Source organism: Pteropus alecto, unplaced genomic scaffold, assembly GCF_000325575.1.
Source record: "Pteropus alecto unplaced genomic scaffold, ASM32557v1 scaffold3, whole genome shotgun sequence".
NCBI classification, from domain to species: domain Eukaryota; kingdom Metazoa; phylum Chordata; class Mammalia; order Chiroptera; family Pteropodidae; genus Pteropus; species Pteropus alecto.
This window is the reverse complement of record NW_006442484.1, coordinates 2,446,893-2,471,399: the sequence shown is the minus strand read 5'-3', so window position 1 is coordinate 2,471,399 and position 24,507 is coordinate 2,446,893. Positions and strand designations below refer to the sequence as shown.

Sequence of the window (24,507 nt, the reverse complement as noted above, 5' to 3'; positions counted from 1 at the left end):
AATAAGGATAATATGATTATATCAATAGATGCAAAAAGCCTTTGACAAGATACAGCCTCCATATATGATCAAAATACTTAACAAAATCAGTATAGAAGAAAGTACCTTAACATAATAAAGGCTATATAGGACAAACCTTCAGTCAACATTATACTTAATGGTGAAAAACTAAAAAACCTTCCCTCTGAGATCAGGAACAAGACAAGGCTGTCCACTATAGCCACTGTTATTCAATATAACATTGGAGGTCCTAGCAAGTGCAATCAGGCAAGAGAAAGATATAAAAGGCATCCAAGTAGGAAATAAAGGAGTCAGTCACATTGTCACTATTTGCGGATGACATGATTCTTTATATTGAAAACCCTTAAGACTCCACAAGAACACTACTAGAAACAATTGTATACAGTAAAGTTTCTGGATAAAAAAATCAATATTCAAAAATCCATAGTGTTCCTATACTCTAATAATGAAGTGTCAAAAAAAAAAAAAGAGGAAAAAAAGTATTTCTTTTGCAATTGCAATGAAAAGAATAAAATACCTAGGAATAAATCTCACAAAACATGTGAAGTACCTATCTAATGAAAACTATAAGACTCTATTAAAATAAATCAAAGAAGATATAAAGAAATGGAAAGATATTCCTTATTCTTGGATTATAAGAATCAACATAGTTAAAATGACCTTATTACCTAAAGCATTATACAGACTTAATGCAATTCCCATCGAAAACCCATCGGCATTTTTTAAAGAAATAGAACAAAAAATCATCAGATTTGTATGGAAGTACAAAAGACCCTGAATTGCCAAAGCCACCCTGAGAAAAAAGAACAAGGCACGAGGCATCACTGTGCCTGACGGGGCATCACTGTGCCTGACTTCAAATTATACTACAAAGCAACAATAATCCAAATGACATGGTATTGGCAGAAAAGACACATGGATCGGTGCAACAGAATCAAGAGTTCAGAAATAAATCCATGTTAAAAAAAAGCCAAAACTATACAGTGAAGAAAGGAAAGCCTCTTCAATAAATGGTGTTGGGGAAACTGAAAAGCCACCTGCAAAAGAATGAAACTAGACTGTTGTCTATCACCACACACCAAAATTAACTCAAAATGGATTAAGGACCTGAATATAAGACCTGAAATAGTAAGATGCATAGAAGAAAACATAAGAACTAAACTCATGGACCTTGGACTTAAAGACGATTTCATGAATTTGATCTCAAATGCAAGGGGTGTAAAAGCTAAAATAAATGAATGGGGCTACATCAAACCAAAAATCTGCTCAGCAAAAGAAACCATCAGCAAGGTAAAGAAACAACCATCCAAATGGGAAAATATATTTGCAAACAATGTCTCCAATAAGGGCCTAATATTGAAAATATACAAAGAACTCATACAACTCACTAACAACAAAAAAACAAACAATCCAAGCAAAAAATGGGCAGAGGACATATAAATGGTCCAAAATACATGAAAAGATGTGCATTATCACTAGCTACTGGGAAATGGAGTTTTCATTCCATACTTGTTAGAATAGTTATAATCAACAGGACACATAATAACAAATGTTGGAGGAGATGTAGAGAAAAATGAACCCTCACACTGCTGGTGGGACTGCAAATTGGTACAGTCACTCTGGAAAACATTATGGAATTTCCACAAACAACTAAGAAATGATCTACTGTATGATCCAGCAATCCCTCTACTGGCTGTTTACCCCAAAGACTTGAAAACTCATATTCAAAAAGATACTTGCACACCAATGTCCATAGCAGCTTTATTCACGGTGGCCAGGACATGGAAGCAACAGAAGTGTGCTACGATAGATGATTGGATAAAGGAGCTGTGGTACATATATACAATAGAATATTACTCAGCCATAAAAAGAGATGAAATACTGCCATTTGCAACAACATAGATGAACCTCAAGATAATCATGCTAAGTGAAATAAGCCAGCCAGGAAAAGTTGAAAATCACATGACATCACTTATATGTGGGTAGAAACCTAAAAGCAACAAATGAACAGGACAAACAGAAATTCATGGACATGGACAATAGATTATAGGTTACCAGAAGGTGGAGGGGCTGGGGGAGGAGGGAGATATTGGGGTAAAAGGGATCACCTATGTGGTGACTTAAAGAAATCTTACTATGGGAGGTGAACACACAATGCAATATATATAAGCCTTACTGTTAAATTGTACACCTGAAACTTACTGGATTTCATTAACCAATGTCACTATAAAAATAATTAATTAAATAATTAGTTAAAAAAAAAAAGAAAATCAGAAATGAAAGAGGAGAGATTACAACAGACACCACAGAAATACAAGGATCATTAAAGAACACTATGAGCAATTATATGCCAACAAATTGGACAATCTAGAAGAAATGGATAAATTTCTAGAAACATACAACTTTATAAGACTAAACCAGGAAGAAACAGAATTCAAACAGATGGATTTCTACCAATAAAAATAAGCAGTAATCAAGAAACTTCCAGCACATAAAAGCCCAGGATCATGTGGCTTCGTAGGTAAATTCTACAAAACATTTAAAAAAAATTAATACCAAGCTTTCTCAAACTAGTCCAAAACATTGAAGAGGAAGGAACTCATAAACTCATTCTACAAAGCTAGAATTATCTTGACACCAAAACCAGAGAAAGCAATACCAAAAAAAAAAAAAAGGAATTAAAAGCCAATATTCCTGATGAACATAGGGGCAAATTTCCTAAAAAAAAAAAAAAACAACAACAACAAAAAAACAACTAGCAAACCAAATTCAACAATATATTAACAAGATTGCACGTCAATATGAAATTAGATTTATATCAGGGATGCAACAGTGGTTCAACATCCACAAAATAATTAACATGGTTCAGAGCATCAGCAAAACCAAGAATAAAAATCTAATGATCAACTCAAGAGATACAGAAAAAGCATTTGACAAAAATTCAACATCCATTTATGATAAAAAGTCTCAACAAAGTGGGTAGAGAAGAAACTTACCTCAACATGATAAAAGTCATGTATAGCAAGCCCACAGCTAACATCATTGTAAACAGAGACTATGTAAAATGTAGTTCCTTACATTGACTCGTAACTGGACAAATTCTGAATGAAAAGAAAAATGGAGTCCAATAAAAGGAAATATATAAATAAGTACTTAAGATGTAACATATATTGTATAGGCTTTAAGGGTTTACAGGATAGCAAAATTAAGACTAGAGAAGAGAGGATTATAACCTGACCATGCAGAAGATGGTAAGATGAGATGGTAAGTAGAGGTAAGATGAGAGTTTACAATTCACTCGGTTTAGGAAAAACTACCAAGATGAATCTTTGCAAGATATTCTTGAGCAAAGTGAGAAGAATCATTTATATAACTTGAGGTTTAATTAAGTGAAAACAGTGAGTAGGATAAAGGAGACAACAGTTCACAGCAATCTTGAGAAAGAAGAACAAAATTAGAGGTATCACATTACCTGATATATAACTATACTACAAGGCTACAGTAATTAAAACAGCATGGTACTGGCATAAAAACAAATGTATTGATCAATGGAACAGAATACGGAAATCAGAAATAAATCTATGCTTATACGTTCACTTAATATATGACAAAAGAGGCAAGAATATACAGTGGGGTAAAGACAGTCTCTTCAATAAATGGTGCTGGGAAAACTGGACAGATGAATGCAAAAAGAAAAAGAAAAGAAAAGAAACTAGACCATCATCTTACACTGTATAGAAGAATAGATTCAAAATGGATTAAAGACTTAAATGTAAGACCCAAAACCATAAAAATTCTAAAAGAAAACATAAGCAGCAAACTCTCTGATATTGCTAATAGTAATTTCTTTTTGGACACATCTCCTAGGACAAGGGAAACAAACAAAAAATATAAACAAATGGGACTACATCAAACTAAAAAGTTTTTGTACAGCAAACGAAACCATCAACACAATAAAAAGACAACCAACTGAATGGGAGAAAATATTAGCTTATGATACATCTGATAAAAGGTTAATATCCAGAATATATAAAGAACTCATACAACTGAACAACAATAACAACAAAAACAAATAATCCAATTGAAAAATGGGCAGACGACCTGAACAGATATTTCTCTAAAGAGGAAATACAGATGGCCAATAGACATATGAAAAGATACCCAAGGTCGCTAATCATCAGAGAAATTCAAATTAAAACCACAATGAGATATCATCTCACACCTGTCAGAATGGTTATCATCAATAAATCAAAGGACAACAAATGTTGGTGAGGATGTGGAGAAAAGGGAACTCTCATACACTGTTGGTGGGATTGCAAATTAGTACAGCCACGATGGAAAATAGTCTGGTGGTTTCTCAAAAAAATGAATATACCTTTTGACCCACCAATTGCACTTCTGGGTATTTAACCAAAGAAGACCAAAACAACAATTCATAAAGATCTATGCACCTCTATGTTCCTAACAGCACAATTTACAATAGCCAAGATATGGAAGCGGCCTAAATGCCCATCAACAGATGATTGAGTAAAGAAGTTATGGTTCATATACACAATGGAATATTACTCAGCCATTAAAAAATGAAATCCTACCATTTGCAATGACATGGATGGACTTAGAGATTGTTATGCTGAGTAAAATAAGTCAGACAGAGAAAGATGAATACTATATGATTTCAATTATATGTGGAATCTAAGAAATAACAAGAGCAAACTAATCAAAAACAGACTCACAAATATAGAGGACAATCTGGTGATGGCCAGAAAATAAGGGGTTAGAGAATAAGGGGCTGAGAGAAAGGGTGAAGGGTTGAAGAAGTACAAATGAGTAGTTGATAGATGGTCATGGGGATGGGGAGCACAGCATAGGGAATGCAGACAACATTAATGTAATGGCTAGGCGGAGAGCAATAGGAGAGAAATTGCAATTAAGGGGATCATTTCATAAACTATAAAAATGTCTAACCAATGTACTGTATGCTTGAAACTAATAAAAAAATAAAATATAAAAAAACAAAGGAGACAACAGTATCCTGGAGATAATAAATTCTTGGTGCTTTCTAGCTTGTCTCATTTTAGACTTGAAAATTTATGTTGTAAAACCTTCCTGAATTCCCCTGCAATCCAGGTTTCCTTATGTCCATCACACTATGGCCCCCACACTCAATAAGAACAAATATGGAGGAAGGACTGTGTCCTATTCTGGATGTAATATTTTGAATAGAGCATTGACAAAGGAGAATTAGGGAACCTGATGGTGAGAAGTCCAAAGAGGAAGAGTCATGTAATAGGAAAAATTTGATATATTAAAGGGAAAGAAGTGATATCAGAAGACTAAGAGAAATGGAGTTGCTGTCCTTAATGTTTTGTAGAAGGATCATGATGAAAAGGGAGGAGCTTTGGTTTGAGATGCTCTAGTGAGCAGAGCTCAGAAAAGTGGTTTGGTGCTGCTAGGAGATAGATTATGGCACAATGGAAGGATACTATGATCATTATAGTTTTTGTGAAGGAACATAAGCTGTCCTGTGAAGTCATTATTCTGCACTTATAAGTAATAGGATGGAGCAGCCACCTGTCTGGAATGCTTTTAGGAAGTGTGGAGCTCTACATAGGTTATATAGGTCATGGCTAGACTACAATAACTCCAATCATCTCCATTTTCCAACTTTCAGCCTCTGACTTTCATAATCTGCCTTTTTCAAAAAGTGGAAATCCAGTAGAGGCCAAGGCCAATTATCTCATTTCCATTGAAAAGACAAATCAAAGACTATTAAGTCTGTTTCTAGTTGATTTTAAAAATTAAAAATTGAATTAGAGCAGATAAGCAACTGAAGACAGTATCCTTATCTAACTGATTATTAAGCTGCTAAATAAGGTAGAAAATGTCATCTGAATTGGTTGATTTACAGCCTTTCCTGAGTCATGTACCTATGTCACCTCAGAAGCACATGCATAGGCCACTTTTTCACCTTTAGTTTCATCCTAGAACTTTTAAATATACAGGTATGCTAGAGGGGTCATATTAAAAGAAAAAAGTAAAACAAACGATTGGAAAGTGCTTTACTATCTAGCAGACTTTAGCTATTGCATGGCACTCTGCTAAAGGTGACCTAACCAGTTGCTTTTTAAAATGAGACTGAAAATTTAACCACGAGGTGACTACAAAAATGAAAAATGATATGAAATTAAGCTTTGCAGTTCCTGGTCCAGGATATGTCCCCTTGGTTCCTCTTCACTTTATGCCCACATCACCCCTGTTATCCTTTGTTAAAGTCCATGGGGACAGTACAGCTAGGCTTTTACTCCTCCAAATAACGAAAAATTAAAATAAATATAAATATATCAAAAATATGTGTGTACAGCTTCTCCGAAACATTCCTTATCTCATCTTTTATATAGATAGTCAGGGCAGATCTCATCACTCTTACTTGGGAAAAATATGTAATGATTAACATGAAGTCACATAGCCAGGAAGTGACCACATCAGAACCAGGATTTATTTCTTCTTCTAATCTGAGAATATGTGCATAGGACTAGATGTTAGAAGACAGACTTTTTGTGTTTTGTTTTTTGTTTTGTTTTCAATTAACACATGATGATTAATGAATGACAGATCTAAACAGTTTTATAAACTTCGGCTATCCTGACATTTTGGGCTAGATAATTATTGGTTGTAGAGTGCATTTCTGTGCATTGTTGGATGCTTACTAATATCCCTGGCTTCTACCCACTAGACACAGCTCCCAGTTGTGACAACTGAAAATGTCTACCGATATTGCCAAATGTCTCCTGGGGGCAGAACTGCTTCTAGTTGATCTAATCTTACTAGGTTTAATTTCTTTTCTGATAGAAATACAAACTAATAGTGAATGCCTATGTGTACTATGTGCAGGCATGTGTGTACATTCTCACATAAATGATGGACAAATAACCCTCCCAGTGTTTTTGGCTTCTTTTAGGAATCAAACCTTCCTAGCACACACAAAAAAGCAGAGGTGCTATCTTGGCTTTAGTTTCTAATCTGGGATGAGAATTGGATGATGTGTAACATGGGACTTTCATTGGCCAATTGAAGCATTTTTATTTCACCATATACAAAATGGCATCATTTTCCCAATGAAGTTACAAAACACTTAGCTATAGGAACCCAATAAGTCAAATTGAATTTTCCAACAACAATTGATATTTATACAGAAAACATAGAGATCTTTACCCCAAACAATGTTATCAACAAGGGCGAGAACATCAATAGAGTTATATATTCTTCCCTTGAATTGATTTTGTTTCACTTGCTCAGATGTTTCTTGGATTAACTTTACTAATGAATTTTCACATTGGTTTATTCCCTTGACTACTAAGTCACAGTCTATGCTTAATTATGATATTGTTTCCCAAGTCCAGGTCTTTTATCAGACTCTTAATGGCTAAAAAAGATTTGCTGATATGACAGCTAAACTAATCCATCTTGTTTATAAAAGCCACAACCAAGAGAGCAATGCGTTTGAATATTTATACAGAAAAGCATATATACATTCCATGCATATATAACAGCACACAGCACCTGCCACAATTATACTTTTATTGAAATGTCTTACTGGTTCTTGTAAAATCAGATTACTCAGTATATATACATCAATATAAAACTACTCAAAATTGATAAAACGGTAATAACAAGAACATGAAATATTTCTATTATAGACTCACAATTTTAGAAAGAATCTCAACCTTGTTTGATATATTAAAAGATGCCTAAACATGTGGTACTTATATTTGTTAAGTAAAAAAGTGAGTAGCATATAGACATACACACACAGACATACATATCATGTCTCTAAAACATGACATAAGGTACTTCAAAAGAACAAATCAATACCTTAAAATCTAAGGAACTAGTTTGTAATTTTACATATCTCCCTGTATTCCTCTTTAATTAGATCATTGTGGAAGAGGCTTTGTGTTTCTTAGGTAACAGTATCTTGGCCTAAATAAATTGCAAAGCTGAGGTGCTTGTTAATCTCATGAACAATTATTATCCATATGCTCAAGTATCGTTATCTCCTGATTATGTTACAGAAATGTCAAGCTGAACATATTTGAAGTTTTGCATTCTGTCCATTAGATTAAAAAAACATGTGAAAAACCTGTTAAAAAAATTACCGCAGTATATCAGATACAAAAGCTACTTACTGAATGCCACTCTAAAACAAAGCAGCCACAGTGAAACACCTCTGCACACCTCCCAACAGCATTTATCCATCTTCTTGGCTAAATACATTCAATTTAAGAAAATAAATATATATCAATTTTCATTCAAATGCCCATTTTAATTCATTATCCAGAGAGGTAAATATTCACAGAGGTGACATCCAAGTCGATATTGACCTTGAGGGATAATACATTTTGACATTTACCAAAATAAGTAGTTCATGTAGAGTGTATACACATGTAAAATTCTACCTGGTATATTAACCATGAAAGAAAACTAATAATAACAGTGTGTTGTGTGTGTGTGTATTAAATTATTTATTATACTAAATTCTATTAAGAATGCAAAACAAGAACATTTGGAATTTACTATGGGAATTATTTTCATATGGTGTGTACATATACATGAAATGTGATTTTCTAATGTACAGTACTCTAAGCAAACACTCAAGCATGTGGTTACAATTAACAGTCCAATCGGAATCAGAAACCAAGAGTGAATCCCAACATGCAACAATATTATATAATTTGTAATCTTTTGCCACTTCTAGTCACATTAATTAACATTAGGGAGCTCTGAGAGGACCTTACTGGTGGAGGCCAAGTTCTATTTCTCTTATAAAAGTTAGGAAATAGAGGTATGAGATTATTGAGGGAGCACTGACTCGTATACCAACACCCAGGAGTTTGTCCCTAGACTGCAGATAAGTCCAGTCTTGCTGTCTGTACATGGGTTTAATTTAACCTATGTTTTAATTAAATTTATCAAGAGGTTATTTTGCCATTCACTGTATGGCTAACATGAAATCTCTTTTAAAGAGGTTCCAAGGAGATATCTGGCATGGGGATAGATAAATCAAGGGCCTTCACAAGATAAATTTTCTTTAAAATAAGTATAGCTATTGATTATTAAATATAGAGATCAAAGTGAGGATACATTTCTCTAACAAGCTACTATCTTTACAAATGCCAATAAGATTCTCTTGCTCAGAGACTAATACAAAATAGCAAAAAGAAAAAAAAAAACACATTTGCAAATGATTAAATAGGCATCTGGGCAGAAGTAATATTTAAAGTATTAATAACCTCAACAGCAGGTCATTGACTCATACCGAGTCCATGAGGCAGGTGGCAAGTACACGGAGTGGACAAGATGCTGCTCACCAGCACAGTGTTGGTGACTTGAGGGCACCATCTCATCTTTCCTCAAAACTCCCATGTGCATAACCACTTTTGCATAAAATTACTCACTTAGAGATTCCTGCACTTAACGTCTTCACACAGTCCTGCCATGAAGAATCAGAGAGAAGAGTAGGTTGAGCAGTGGGATTCTGCACCTTCTCTCCCCATTTTCTCCAAAGTAGCAATCTTTCACATTTATTTTACATACTGAAATTCTATGCAAGATTTCATTTTGGAAACCAAAAGTTTCTGCACTAAAGTAAGTTTAAGTATTTGGGCCATTTTTCTTGAAGCACTCATTATTTTTGAGAGCTAGAACACAGAATTTATTAATTGTCTCAGTGTAAACTACTTCAGGATTCCCTATGTCCTTTCCTGATAGCAGCCATTGGTAGAGGAAGAAGTAAGACTGTAAGGGTGCTGGACATCAAACAAACTATTTAGCCTCTCTAAAACTAAGACAAGACAATAGCTGAAAAGGAGGACAGAGAGACACAAGGACAGACCTCACAACAAAGCCAAGCAACAGCTCGAGTAGATGGGACAAACACAAGAGAGCTGAGAATAAGGCAAAGAACATTCTGGCCTAGCTTTCCATGCAGCCTGTGATGAAGGAAAGTTTACACGTGGACTGGTCTTCCTCTATCAAGCAGATACTTTGAGGCTGGCAGAGCAGGTACCCATCATTGCACCCAGTGTGTGATGAAGAATAATGGTAGTGGGTATGCCCTTGTTAAACCCAGATCCCCATGTGCTCCCACTGGGTGAAAGCATATTATGCCTGGGTGTGCAATGAACTCTGTAGCCCAAAGACAAAGAATAGATCTGAATGCTATCCAATCCTTGTCTTACTCGAACCTGTAATCAAAACATCACAAATAGGGTTTTTCTTACTAGCGCCAACTTAAAAACAAAACAAACCAACCCAACAAAAACCCAGAACTTTCTTCCAACAGATTCTAGGACTGGAAGTACGATGTAGTGATAAAAATGCTGCGTTTAGTGAGGAAGGTCTGTAGGGAGCGTGAAATAGGAACAGACACGCTAATGGTGACCACTGATGATAGAATCCACAAGGCCGTTAGTAGCAAGAAGGGTTGTTGGCACAAGCTCTAATAAGTAAGACAATCCACTTTTTTTATAAATGGTTAGACCTATAGAAACTACTATAGAAACTACTTCATATAGGGACTTCTAGATATGGGTAAAGGACTATCTGCAAGGTTAGAATAAGGTGACCTGCACATTGGTGATTAATTTGTAGGTCTAGAGTTATAAAGCTTTTCTCACTATGGATCAAAGAGAAGGACTGGCTCTGAAAAGTTGAACATCTCTAGTTTAAGAACAACTCATCCTTAGCTTTGGGCTCAAAGAATCTATAGGTAGAATTTAAAAAATGCATGCATTTAGAGTCAGGGAAACAGGATATAATGTCAGTGTGAGCATCTACTATCTATTTTATCTTGGGTAAATTACCTAACCATCCAAGCCAGCAGATTCTTACTCTAGTATATTTTAAAGATTATATCCCCTGGATTTTCATGCACTTTTTTTTTTTTCCTGGCAAATAGCACTTCAGAGGAGAAGTTTGAAAAGCATTAGCTTCTACCCAAAAATCATAAAAACAAATCATGTAGTAAGTGTTATTTGAAGCCAGAAGAGTGAGGGAAGAACAACTTTTCCATAGGGCTGTGGTGAGGAATAAAATGAGACCTCATCAGGTTTCACCCAGAACAGGGTGTAGGTTTGGAAACCCTGGAAATACTGCCAATGAAGAGACACATTACTTAACTTTATCTCTAATCTCCAATGTTCCAACATTCCAATCTTCTGGTTTCACTTCTTTTGATTGTGTCAAAAGGTTCCTGATTGTTGTAAAATGAGAAGCATTAATCTCTCTTCTAATATCCTGGTGAGCTCAACCTGTTTCCAATCAGAAAGAATCTGCCCTCGTTGACCCCAATCCTGTCATCTGGCAGAGCTCATTCACTCAAAGGTAAATTTTGTGGATGTGGCAGTACATTGCCAAGTAACTACAGTGGGTGCTGCACAGACTGGAGCAAGTATGAGCAGACTTCTTATCCACAGTCCCTCCAAAAAGCTTCATTTCTGTTCTCTCAGTAGGCTTATGGGTTTCCTTCCCTCCTGTGAATAGATAAGATCTTCTCACGGCCCTGTATTGATTAATCATAACCTGCAGCTCATACAACAGTCACAATGGATGGGAAATGAAGCAATCTGTTGTTCCAAGATGAAAGGATAGACAGGGAAGTTGTTCTTCATTTAGGAATCTTAGAAGGCATAGTAGGGAGAAAGAAACCCTGGAAATTCTGCCAACAAAAGCCTGTGCCCCTGAGTATATGTGGCCCTCTGCCATGGGTTAAGAAAATCAACTTCGCTGGGGATTTGGGGAAAATATTTTTATTGTAACATAAACATGGATAGAATATGGAGCAGAATTCAAATTTGCCTAAGTGTTTAAGATAAAGTTCAAGAAATTACATGCTTCGGCAGCTGCTTGAAGCTGAACTCTCAGAATTCCCTGATTTCTAATGCACCCTTTTTTTTTCCGGTGAAGTTTGAAAAGCATTAGTTTCGACCATAAAATATAAAAACAAGTCATTTTGTATACTTTTACTGAAACAGGCAAGATGAGAGAAGAGCGATAGAAAGGAGAGATAGAGATGAAGAAGAGGAAAAGAGAAGAAGAACGTGGAGAAGGGAGGGAGGAGGAAAGAGGAAAAGAAAGGAGGGAGCATCGGAAAGAAAGCAAGTTGGAACAAAGGAAAAGACATGTTGAAGATAAGGAAGCAGAGAGAAAGGATTTAGGGAAAGGGAAGAGGTGCTCAATAAATTAAGCAAGAACAAAGTGGAGAGGCCACAGTGCCATGGCTTTGTTTTGAAGGGATATTACTGTCTTTTGTTATTTCTGGAGCTATGTGGTCCAGAACCCTAATCCTGCCCCTCGTCAATCGATTTTAAGTGAACAAAAGGTTTTTGTGAATGTACAGGGAAGTATGTGTATAGTATTCATTTCATAAATATTTTTTGAATGAATGAATGGGGCAGTTAAAAGTGGAAGAAGCATTTATAGTTCCTCAATTATTGTACCAGCACCTGATTTTTAACCCAACAGTGACAAGAACAAAGAAACACTTCTATTTTTCACACAAAGCAGGCTTTAGTAGTAAACAGAGAGGATATTCAAGTCTCTCAATTTTCCAATTTTATCTTCATCTTCCTTCGTCTCCTGCAAATGTGGAGCTTAGTGTATCTGAAACACCTTTTGAACACTCCTGTTCAGGGTCACTGATTCTCTCAAGGTCTATCCAAGGATACTTCCCCCATAGTGTTGACATCTTCTGCAAGAGCCTGCTCAGTTTTCTGGAGGGGATGTGATTCTTTCTTTTCTAGATGAAACTGTTCTCTCCACTCTCTTATGAGGCTCCCTTTGTGAGGTTTTGTTTGTTTGTTTTTTGTTTTTTGTTTTTTTTCCAGCAAGCAGTTCCACTGGCCAAGGCACAGAAACAGTGATCATATTATGACAGAGACAGAGCCACAGAATCAAGTGAGAAATCCACGTGGTCATGTTTCTCAGTCAGGTGGAGACTAATGCTGCACACAGTCCCTTAGATATAGGAGTTTAAATAAGAACACATTTCTGATTGCTTTGACAATCACTCAGCTCTCTGATAACTCAGATGAAGGGAGAGTGGAACCTTATCTTTGCTTGAGAATGAAAAATGTAGTTATCTTTGCCCTAATTAATATTAGAACTCATTTTGAGAGAATCCATGTTGAGTCTCATTAGCAATTATAACAACAGGTATGATTATTGAATGCCCACATCATGTTCATTTTATATAGAGTGACTCATATTATACTTACACTGACTCTGCAAGGTCCATCCATAGGAAATAGTCTCCAAGCGAGAATTAAATCACCTGAAACTGTGCGGCATGCGTCCTTTTCACTGTCCTTTACCACCTCCCTATTGCTCACCTCCTGCACTTTCAACCTTGAAATAAGGAGAGTCTACCTGGGCAAAATTGGGAAGCTGGCACACTTGTCTTGGACATTCTGAAAATTCTATTCTTTTCCCTCTCCAATTCAGAACATTCCCTTTCCCTCCTCTAGATAACTCAGTACTCTCTCTTCTATAAACTTTTTTTTTCCTGCAAAAAAAAAAAGTCTGTTTCTTTTAGTCAAGTATAGTTCAGTATAGATTTAGATTCCTATATTTTCTCTCCCACTGGGGCTCTGTGTCTTAAGGCTCATCTCTATGAATTGAATAGCTTTTTCCCATATTTACAGCTTCAGGGGATTAATGGAGTTAACGAGAGAGCTGACTGGGGACAGATGGGTGGGGGTGTTGTAATCAAATGGGCTTTCCCAAGTACCCTGTGGGTGGCAGATCCCTGTCAGGCCTGCCCTCAAAATAGGCCTTGTTGGGAGGTTTCATGGTTGGTGAATATGCCCACATAATTTATTTAGTAAGGCAGCACTTTTCTCTTCCCTCCTCTCACATCTTTTCACAATAATAAGCTCAAGGAAAAGCCAGTGGCAACACTCAAACTACATGTCCACATGATGAGAGGAGGAGTGGGAAAGAGAAGAAGAAAAAGTGTGAGAGGGGGAGAGGAAGATAACTGAACATATATATTCAGCAAACAGTGGCCCAGACTAACACCTACAAGCATCTGTTGGTTAGGCAAATTTCTTTAGACTGTTATTTGCCATGGACTATCTTCAGAGGGATATTTCTGCTTCCAAAGGTGGATAGTTAAAAATAATATACATCATGAGTGGTGTTTTGGCATTTCCCTTCACTTTCTTTCTATCTTCAACATTACTGTTGTCATCCTTTAAAACTCAATCAATTCAGCTGATCCAGTGAACAGATGGCATTAATCAAACCCCAAGAATATGCACAAAAGCAATTAGAAATGTAGAGACTTGGAATTTATGCCAGCAAATCAAATACCAGTGATAGCAAATCAATGTGGCACTCCCAATTCCTCTTGTACCTATTTCCACTGAGCAATCACAGATAATAGTAATGATCCCTGGTTTACCCCCTGCCAGAGTGGGAATGAGAACGGGGGTGTAGAGGTTTAATTACACATCCTTTAATGACTAGTTCTCACTCTGCTGACAAAAAATAACATAATTTACAGACTAGAAGTTGCATCATGATGATGGATACAGACAGCATATGCTATATGGTGTCATGCAAATATGAAATATACTGCACTGAGAATATGGTCATTTGGTATTCCCAGAGAAGAACTTAATTTCAGAGAACAGAGCACCTTTTCAAGCATCTATAGCTCTCATTTGTCAAAAACAATGGGAACAGCTGTAGCATACATTTTAACCACAAATCTGTGCCTTCTGTGAGTTTACTAGCTCATTTATTTCTGTTTTGAATTAACTTGGCCATTATTTTCTTACCGATTCTTTGTAACCTTCACAATTTCTGAAACTTCTTTCTTTAGGCCCTTTTTAATTATCATTTGAGTTATTGTAATAGTCTCTTAACTAATTTTCTTACTACTAGTTTGGGCTCATTCTAATCTATTCTTTACACAGTAATTTTTTAAACATAAATCTGATCATGTATGTCTAATACATGTACAAAATCTTGACATGACTCTATAGTTTTAACAATAAGAGTCATATGCTTACTTACTTCTCTAGTTTCTTCTTCTAGCCTTATGCCTCTGAGCCACTCCTACAGAAAGTCACTACAAGACACCTTACTCTCATGTCTTTGCACAGGAAGCCTGTAATAATCTCCTTGCATTTCTTCAGCTAGTAAAGTCTGAATTTAAGTTTTGGCTTACTTTTCTTTTCCCTCAGAGAGCCTGTCTTGATGCCCCAGCCACTCTGAGATGCTCTTTTGTTGCCTTGCATTACACCTTTTGCTTACCTTTGTTATAGCATTTATCATTTTGACATGATTAAAAATTAATTTTTCTAGCCGCCCATGTTCAAAGTTCCTTGAGGTCATGGACTCTATCTCCTTATTCATTTTAATTTCTCCAGAATTATTTTAAAATACTTGAGTTCTAGAAAGAGAACCTTCAATTGGGGATTATTTTTTCATGTTTTTCAAATAAGTAATACACACAAACCATTCGCACTTAAAGCCTCTCCCAAACACAGCTTTAAAAGATGATGCTGGAGACTCTGAATAATGTTATCAGAGTAATAATGTTATAGGTTTGCAATAAAATCAGGTCTTTTCAGTGATTGCCTTCTAAACCCCATTAAGTAAAATCCAAACTTTTCCTTTCTATACTGAACCCTGAGCTATGAAGAGAAATTTTTAAAGTAGTATATTTGTAAATCTTCATACTATGTATGAAACACTCATTAAAGTTGCAAAATAAAATTAGCTCAAAATTTGTATCGAGGTCAGATGGATGAAGAGGCCTTCTTTCTCATTAGGAACCAATGGCCATTTGACACATAAGTAGGATCAGGTCAGCAATGAAGTCATGGATATGTGCAAGCCTGTGTGAGTGCACTGGTCCATTCTTCAGTTCCCATATTTAAATGAATGATCTGACCTTCTGCTCTTTCACTTAATAACCCCACATGCTAACTACTTCTTGGCCTCTCAAAAATAATAATAAGTAATACTTGTTAATTTAAAAAATAAGCATAAAAATAAGTTTTAAAAGATTTTAGCCATAGAACCATAGAAGAATTTAATTTAGAAATATAAAGTTTTAGTTGGAGACCATTATCTCATCCATTCATTTGTCCAATGTTTTAGTTATTGAATATAAACATTTAAATAAAATATGGTAATCAGAGAACTTGCCATTTAATCGAGGAGACAAGGATTATAAGTGCTATAGAAATATAATAGTAATATGTAAAGGCACCTGACACAGCTGGGGGAAAGTATGTGTGTCTGTCTATCTGTTTGTTTGTGTGTTTAGTCACAAGTCTTCATCAAGGCTATGACCTTTCTCTATCAAGTTTTTATGGGAACTTGTAAAAATATATAAAGCATCTGGTGCACATCCAGATATGAGGCCTCTTATCATTGATCAATGTGATATTTGTCATCTTGCAAGAAATCTAGATTCCAAAAGTTTAGTTGTTTTTTCAGGTATGACTTAGGAGTTGGCTCTTGTGGTAACTGTGACCTCCATGCCCTTTGCTAAGGACAGAACTACAGAGACTAACCACAGGACTATCAAGGCAACTTTCCACAGATGCTCACACAGATCTCAACCAAGTGCATGGGAATTAATGCCACATCTCACACAAGTGTGTTCTTTGGAAATAGATATAGTTCCAGATCCTGATTTTTTTCATTGCTTAGCATTAAAATCCTGGGAAGATTATTAACTTCTTTTAACCTTAAGTTTATTCATCTGTAAAGTAGATTTAAGAAAGTCTATCAGGTTATGCTGCTTGGCCAAATTATGTGGACACAGCATTTGAAGTGAAAGATACAAAGTGCATAGCGGTTAGTAGGAATTAAAACCCTATTTATTATGTTGTTATTCTAAATATAATTGCTTCACAATTTTGAGTATAATCAGCCTAGAAGTATCCAAGTGGAATAACCAGTAGGCAACGTTAGCAGTTAAAGACAAGAATACATTACGACTAGATAGGACCTTGATAATCAATTGATCCAACTCCTTCATTTAATACACCAAGAATATTAGGATAAGTCAATAACCTTTACAAGGACACCAGCCAGACAGTGTCAGAGTTTTGATGAATTAAGACAGCTTCTCTTATGAATTAAATATGACATTATTGGCTCCAAATGAGTATACTGAAGCATCAAAATTAAGTCCTATCAAGTGAATGACTACTGTATTCTGGCATTTAAGGTAACTATCCTCCCCTCACCTTCTTATATGGTAAGGACGATTAGCTTGTGCATAAAAGCCATATTTCAGCTGATTTCTGAAATCTAAGCTAAAGACTTTGGATCACCAACTAAAGGTTTTAGGAACATTTCTAACAATACCGCATTCATTGTTTTGTAACAACGAATGGGCACTGAAAAACAAAGGAACATAGTAAAGGAAAACTAGGTCCCACAAAAGAAAGAAAAGGCAATGGGAAGACAAGCAGGGAAAAAAGAAAACTTGTAATTTACCAAACAGTCATTCATTATCGAGAATAACAGGGAGGGGAGTTATCTTATTCTTAAGGAAATTCAAATTCTCTTAATTCTGTACCTTGTGTGGAAACCAACAGTCTAATTTTTTCATTTACATTTTCCAATTGTGGAAATAGGAATCTGTTTTGGAGATGGGGATTATGTGAAGAGAAAGAGAAGAGAGTTCACATGGATCACTAAAAATAAGCCCATTCAAACATGGGAAAATCTTTATGACTCTTCCTAATGAGTATTATATATTTCCTTCACTTCTGCTGACTGCAAATACCACAAGGAGAACACTGCAAACACTTTCCCACTAAAAGAAATCAGCCTGATCTTTGCTTATTTATAATATTACCTATTGATTGGGTTTGTACATAAGCTTCAGACAACTCAAACTATTGTGCATATCTTTATTTGAAGATCTCTACAAATATGATTGACATTCTTGTATATTTTAGATGAAGTCTGGCCTGTGATGAAAGGGCTAGAATGAAGTTTTTGATTTCTCTCTCAAGGCTATTATCTATGTGAACCTAATATGTAGCAACAAACAGATAAGATGCTTGGAGAGCATTCAAAGTTACTTATTAGTCAAAATTAAGACTCTTTATAATTGTATAACATCTGATTATTATTAATAATAAAATGAACAGTGACCTTACAAGTGTCCTGCACATTCCTCTTGTCCCATTATAATGTTCTTTCAGCATACCTAATATTTGAAGAATCTCTTCAGTAAAATACTAAGCAGCTGTTCTGTCTGGGAGTAGATACATATCCCAACTACTATTTTACACCCAAACATGTGAACACAAGAAGGATGCATAACCTGATAAGCATTTGATATCTTAGATATGGCACAACTAGGGCTAGAACTTAGCATTTCAAACTCCTGGTTTCAATTCAACCAACTATCAAGTCACATCGTTTTTTCTTGTGTCAAAAGAGTTGATATTATATGTAAAAGAGTTTTTCATTTAACATCGGCCTAGCAGATCTACATTTGAAATTAACTAATTCCCTTTAGGTAAATCCAAAGAAAGTGTTATAGCTATTTAATATCCTGAAAATTTGGAATGGGGGAATTTTCAAGGTTTTCATTACTGGTTGGTAATTATGTTCTCTGCACAGATTCATAATATCTATACTGTAGCTGGCTTTCTAACCTGACTTTATTTTAATTTTGTTTAATTAGAAATGTATAAAATCTATAATTGGGTAAGGCTTCATTTTTTCCCCTGTAGATAAATGTTCAAGTTTTGATAAGATTATGAGAATATTAAACCCCCTCCCAGACACACACATTCTATACACAGCAATAACAACAGCAAAATATTATTAGAAAAATTAAAACAAAAGTGGTTTTACTTTAACAAAGTTCACAGGTATACACAGATACCATGGAATATCTTGGATAACTAATGCATTTTCAAGGCTACCATCACAAATGACATGAAATATCATTTAAAAATATAAACTTGAAAAAAGGAATTTATCCAAATAACTTGTAAACTTGTGCAAATTGACAATTCCTCAACATATACATATAAATGTTAACGAACTATAGATAGATGGTAAATCAAAACCTGTATTTAATAAATGAAGTGTGTGGACAATGGATGTCTGGAAGAAGTGTGAAATCTTTTTTCCTTTAGAGGTTCTGCACCACAGATTCTGAAGACGACAAAGATGTACTGAGTTCAGGAGTAATTTTCTGCTGCTATTCTATTGTTCACAGGATCAAAACACTTTATTCATCATATTAACATTTATCATTATTCTTTAAGAACACTGACCTCAAAATATTTAGCAAGCAAGGTACATTCAATTGAAATGTTGATTGGAAATAGGGAAATGAAACTGTCAGTGATGAAATAGTAAAACTCATTATCACAAAGTTTCATTTTAAATTTCAGAATTAGCTTTATTGCCGCATCAGTAATGATAAACTTGAGTCTTAAATCCACGCTATATAGGTTTTATAAGCATTATTATAACATATGAATCATTATTCAATTAATTTACAGAAAATGTCATTCTACAATTTACATTTTTCCTTGCTCTTAAGAAAATGTACTACATAAGGAAACCCAAACCATATCTCTATAGAGTATGTTCTATCTATTTCACCCTTATTCCTCACTCCACCTTTGTGTATCTTCAAAATATTCACTATTTTCAGATAGGTAAAGTGCTAAAGGAAAACGGCGATTCACTGCCACACCTTTGCATCATTAGGACAATACTGACCTCTAGTGTTCTAGGAGGTAGACAGACTAGGTCAGCACCATGCCTAACTTCCTGTTACTAAAGGACTTTAGATGTGTTTCTAAAGCACCATGAGAACAACTTCACTTAAAAAAAGAAAAAAGGAAGAGGAGGAGGAGAAGCAGGGGTAGATGGGGGAGGAGGAAGAGGGAAAAAAAATCAGATTCTAATCTGTCTCTACCAGGTCTCTGAAATAATTTCTGTACTTATGCCCTTAGAATCCTCCCTTTTGGAGAGGTTGACCGCTTCAGCACTCCTTTAGAATGCAAACTTTAATAAAATTTTTATAAGGCATTGCCATGAACTATAGATTCTGGATCTCTAAAACTTCCAGAAAGAAACACTGGCTCTGCTTTGGACAGCAAATAACATTTGTCTAGTTCTCTTCCTTGAGGTATAACTCTGTGTTGAATATCTCTTTCGTATGGCCCTCTTGAACACAAGAGGTTACGCAATGAAGTAGAGGGACTCTGTAGTGAGTAGTCTTATTACCTTTCTCTCACGGAGATGATTCAGATCACAACAAATAGTGTTAAAAGGTACCAAAACACTCAAACATTTCCGAGGTTCCAGCGGGATTAGCAGATGGGGGGCAAGCCCAGAAATGAAATAAGCCATCTTTGGAAAACACAGATGGCTTAATTGCATTCTTTATCATTTAGGAGTTTCCAGAGCTGGAAAACTTCCTTTGCTCTGCCTAGAGAGGCAGCTGATCAATTGAGCTTAAACCGCTGATGGTTCTACAGATTTATTCAAGTTTGACTGAGTTCTTTAAATACCCAGTGCAGGTGGTGGATCCCCAGGTGTCCAGCCTCCCTATCTATTAAATTAAACGCTCTGCACTTGCCGAGGTTCAAGCTTGGACAGTAGAGTGTACACTTAGTGTGCACTCTTTATGTGTTCTTTGGTACAAAGATTTCGGGGGTGGAGTGTGCATTAAAGCTCTTCCTCCTGTAACGGGGACATCCATTGATCTTGTGGTTTGACTACATTGGGCCATGACTTTCAGGCCAAAACTCCCAATCCTGTTTAACCGATGCCCATTGGTTGCAACATACCTCAACGGGAGCCTTCTGCCTAGCAGAGCTGAGAGCCATGTACAGCAAGGCACTGGGCATACTGCAAACCCCAGGCAGCCGCATTCAGAGATGAGCTGTGGTCACCAAGTGCGGTGACTGGGAGAATCTCTATCCCTGGGAGTTCAGCCCCAGACGGTGCATACAATCTGAACCCGGGGCCTTCTCAGGGAAAAGCCCTGGCTGAGTTCACACAGGCATAGAACACCAAGCTACCTAAGCCTAAGGAAAAAAGAACACGGAGGCTAAGGCAAAGACTCTCCTTTCTCCCTTGAACTTTGAGATTTGGAAGAGAGCAAAAAATCCAGCAGGGATGGATCATCTGAGCTCTGCTAACTTTTGGGTGGTTAGAGTGATGAAACCACACCAATCAGTTTTTTTTTTTTTTGGTTGTTTTTTATGTTTGTTTTGTTTTTTTGTTTTTTTACCTTTTCCTCTGCTCAGAGCAGACACAATTGAACACGCTTGGACAGTTAAGTGTCTTTCCAAATGCTATCTTTTCCCATCTCAACCTACCCACCCTCAGCTCCTGGTACTCACAATTTGTCGCTGTTAATCCTAAATGCCACAAGCCGGAGAACATCAAAGTGAAAACGCTGATCAGCCGTGGTACAGAATCCATTTCCCTCGAGTAAGCGGTCCCTCCCAATCGAATCCAAAATTCGCAGGCGCCCGCCGCGGCTTCTTCTTGCTCTGTGAGTGTCTTTTTCTCCTCTGCACCGCTAACCCCTTCCCACCCACCCCCTTGGAGAGGCACTCGCTCCTTCACTCCATCCCGTGTCCAGACGAACTATCGAACCCGTAGCAGATCTTCTCCGCAGCTGAGGCTGGAGCTACAGTCCCCGCGACTGCCGCTTGCTGTGCTCGCCTGCCTCGCCCGCCTCTTCCTCCTCTCCCCCCTCCTTAAAGATGCAAATCCAAACCCAACTGCAACCACAGACGTCCACTCGGTGGATGCTGGAGCTGGAATCAACACCCGGCCGGCGCACAGCTCCTTATAGGAGCGCAGGGTGCGCGGCACCGCCCCCGACCGGGCCCGCCCTGCGCTCGCGGATCAGAGCGGCCTGGGCCCTTCTGCACTCGACTCTGCGCGATTCTCCTCCCACCACCGGCGATGAGCCCCGAAACCTGCGAGGCGGAGGAAGAAGGGAAAGACGAAGGGGATCTTTCTGTTTCTCTCTCACAATCTCCCCCCTTCCCCCCAGTTTGGGGGTGAGTAAAGGTACTGGAATTTCAACAAGGTTCTCGAGAAACGCTGCGGAGGAGATACTAAAGGAGTTGGAAGAAAAAACGCATTCGCAAGAAGTATTATCCCATGCAAAGCTTCGCAAAGAGCTATCGATGCTTTTCTGCATTTTGCTACACCCCCCCTCCCCCACCCCGGAGAGAAGGCTCGAATAAGGCGATTTTATTTCCCCAGCGTTTATTTTTTTTTTCCTAGTTTGGAAGGCTGATGAGTATTGATGATACAGATGACACAGGTTTAATGTTATGTCTGCTCCCCTGCTTTCCTTTCCGCACCCTGCTCCCCTCTCCCATCCTTTCACCACATAACACATCTACTCTCCTCGCTGCACACGCATAGTTTAGGGCAGGTACTGCATGCAAGGTGGCCCGCGCTTTAGGTTCTGAAGCCCAAGTGGTTCGCTGGCGCCCGAGAGAGAGGGAGGGATAAACTGGGTGTGGTAACGATGAGAATCAAAGTAGGGGTCCTGGCTGGCTCATAAGATACCATATCTGAGGGCTCCGCTGGAAGGATTTAAGAGTAGTTTCAGTCTCTTCCTAGAGGCTCCCTTGAGGTTCTGTCTTTGGCTTCTAGTTTACATCTGGTGACTCTCCTGTTTTACTATAAAACAACTTATTTTGTTTTTATTGGAAGCTGTCAGAAAGCTGTCAAACGCTAACATAATGAGGGACCACAATGATTTCTCTTGTGTGAAGCTTACAATCAAATTGGATAGCATCACTTCGGAGGAAGTTGATTTCTCCCTCCCCCAGTCCTCAGCAGTAGCAAATTCGCAGGCTTATTTTACAAGATACATTCCTGACAATCCTTGGTCTACAGCTGCCAGCTAGCTCACAGCTACAGCAAGTTGAGCTGGGTTTTCAAGCAGCTTCTGCCTGAATCCTGAGGTTACCCTGTGGTTTAGGTTAGAGCTGGACTCACATCATTGGAACACTAAAAGATAGATGATTGACAACTGGATTAGGAACATTGTTATTTTATTAGAGAGAAAAGAACACTGAGGGACCTCTCCCTTATTACCTAAATGACACTTTGTCTTTAAGCTTCTAACTGAAAATAATTATGTTAGTTGCTAAATTCTTGAGCAAGGGGAAGAATTCTCCACAGGCTGTAGTTGTGGGAGAAACACCATGCGAAGAGATGGTGAATCCCAAAGTATCAAAACTGAGATGATCCAAGAAGCTGTCCTGTTGGCAGGGGCCAGAGTGAGGAGGGTGCTGGGTTTCAAAGCCCAGCTGCTTGGGCTTTCTTCTTCTACTAAGGGCCCCAAGAAGCTGCCATGGGATCCCTGGCCTTTGAGGATCTCAGGTTTAAAAGCACCTTAGTGGCTAGTTTATTCATACCAAAGAGTCTAGAAAAAAAATATGAACTAGCTTGATGTGTTATTTAAAACTTAGGTATTTAAAAAAGAAATTATTGCAAATATAATTTATGTCCCTTTTGCATTCTTTTTATCCCTCAGTTTAAGAACACTGCTTTTTAATTCCCTTTTGAATTCTTGTCTGATCCCATTCATACCTAGAAGTGAACACATCTTTTTCATTCCTATGCATCATGTTTTTATACTTTTACCATACATATCTACATTCTTAAACAATATATAGTATTGTTTTTGTATAGCATTGTTTTGATTGTCTTTAACATACATATCTATCTATCTATCTATCTATCTATCTATCTATCTATATATTACATCAAACTGTTTCATTTTTGCATCTCACAATTTACTCATTATGTTTTTGAAATTTGTGCATTTGGAAACATGTACTTCTATTTTTTTTCATTTTAACTTCTGTATTATATTTCATTTTTATGATTATACCACAATTCATTCATTGATTCTTCTGTTTATTAATCTACAGATTATTTCCATTTGTTTTTTTTTTTCTCAGTATAAACTATATAATCTTGTACTATCTCTTAGTTTTTCTCAAATAGGTACTTGGGAGTAAATTTTTTTGATCATAGGAAATGCTTATCTTCAGCTTTAGTATGTATTGCTAGTTTCTCTATAAAATTGTGCTACTAATTCATACTCGTCTCTGCCAACAGCAGTGTGTGAGGTTTCTCTTAGCTCCACATCCTTACCAACACTTTTAAGACCTCTCAGATTACAGATATGGAAATGATACCCAGAGAACACAAGTCTTTAGCCGCTGAGATTAATGTTCTATTATATCATTCCACTTTTTACATTTCTCAAAAAATATTAGTTAAATAAACTATTTCAAAAATTATGGAAGATGTTGGCTTCGTTTTCTAACAGAATGACTTAAAATGACTCTGTATTGGTAAAATATACTTGGATTATATATTAAAAGGCAATCAGGGAAATTTGTTATATGAAGTCTCCAAACTGTACAT

At 36.8% G+C, this 24,507-nt stretch overlaps 1 protein-coding gene across 1 annotated transcript in view; it reads right to left on the bottom strand.

Annotated features, from left to right (window-relative positions):
* Nucleotides 1-21,519, bottom strand: part of CNTNAP5 (contactin associated protein like 5) — a 716,034-nt gene extending 694,515 nt beyond the window's left edge. Inside the window, exon 1 of the mRNA XM_006920991.1 lies at nt 21,438-21,519. Coding sequence (XP_006921053.1) covers nt 21,438-21,519 — 82 coding nt within the window. The remainder of the gene's footprint in view (nt 1-21,437) is intronic.
* Nucleotides 21,520-24,507: the final 2,988 nt, after the last annotated feature.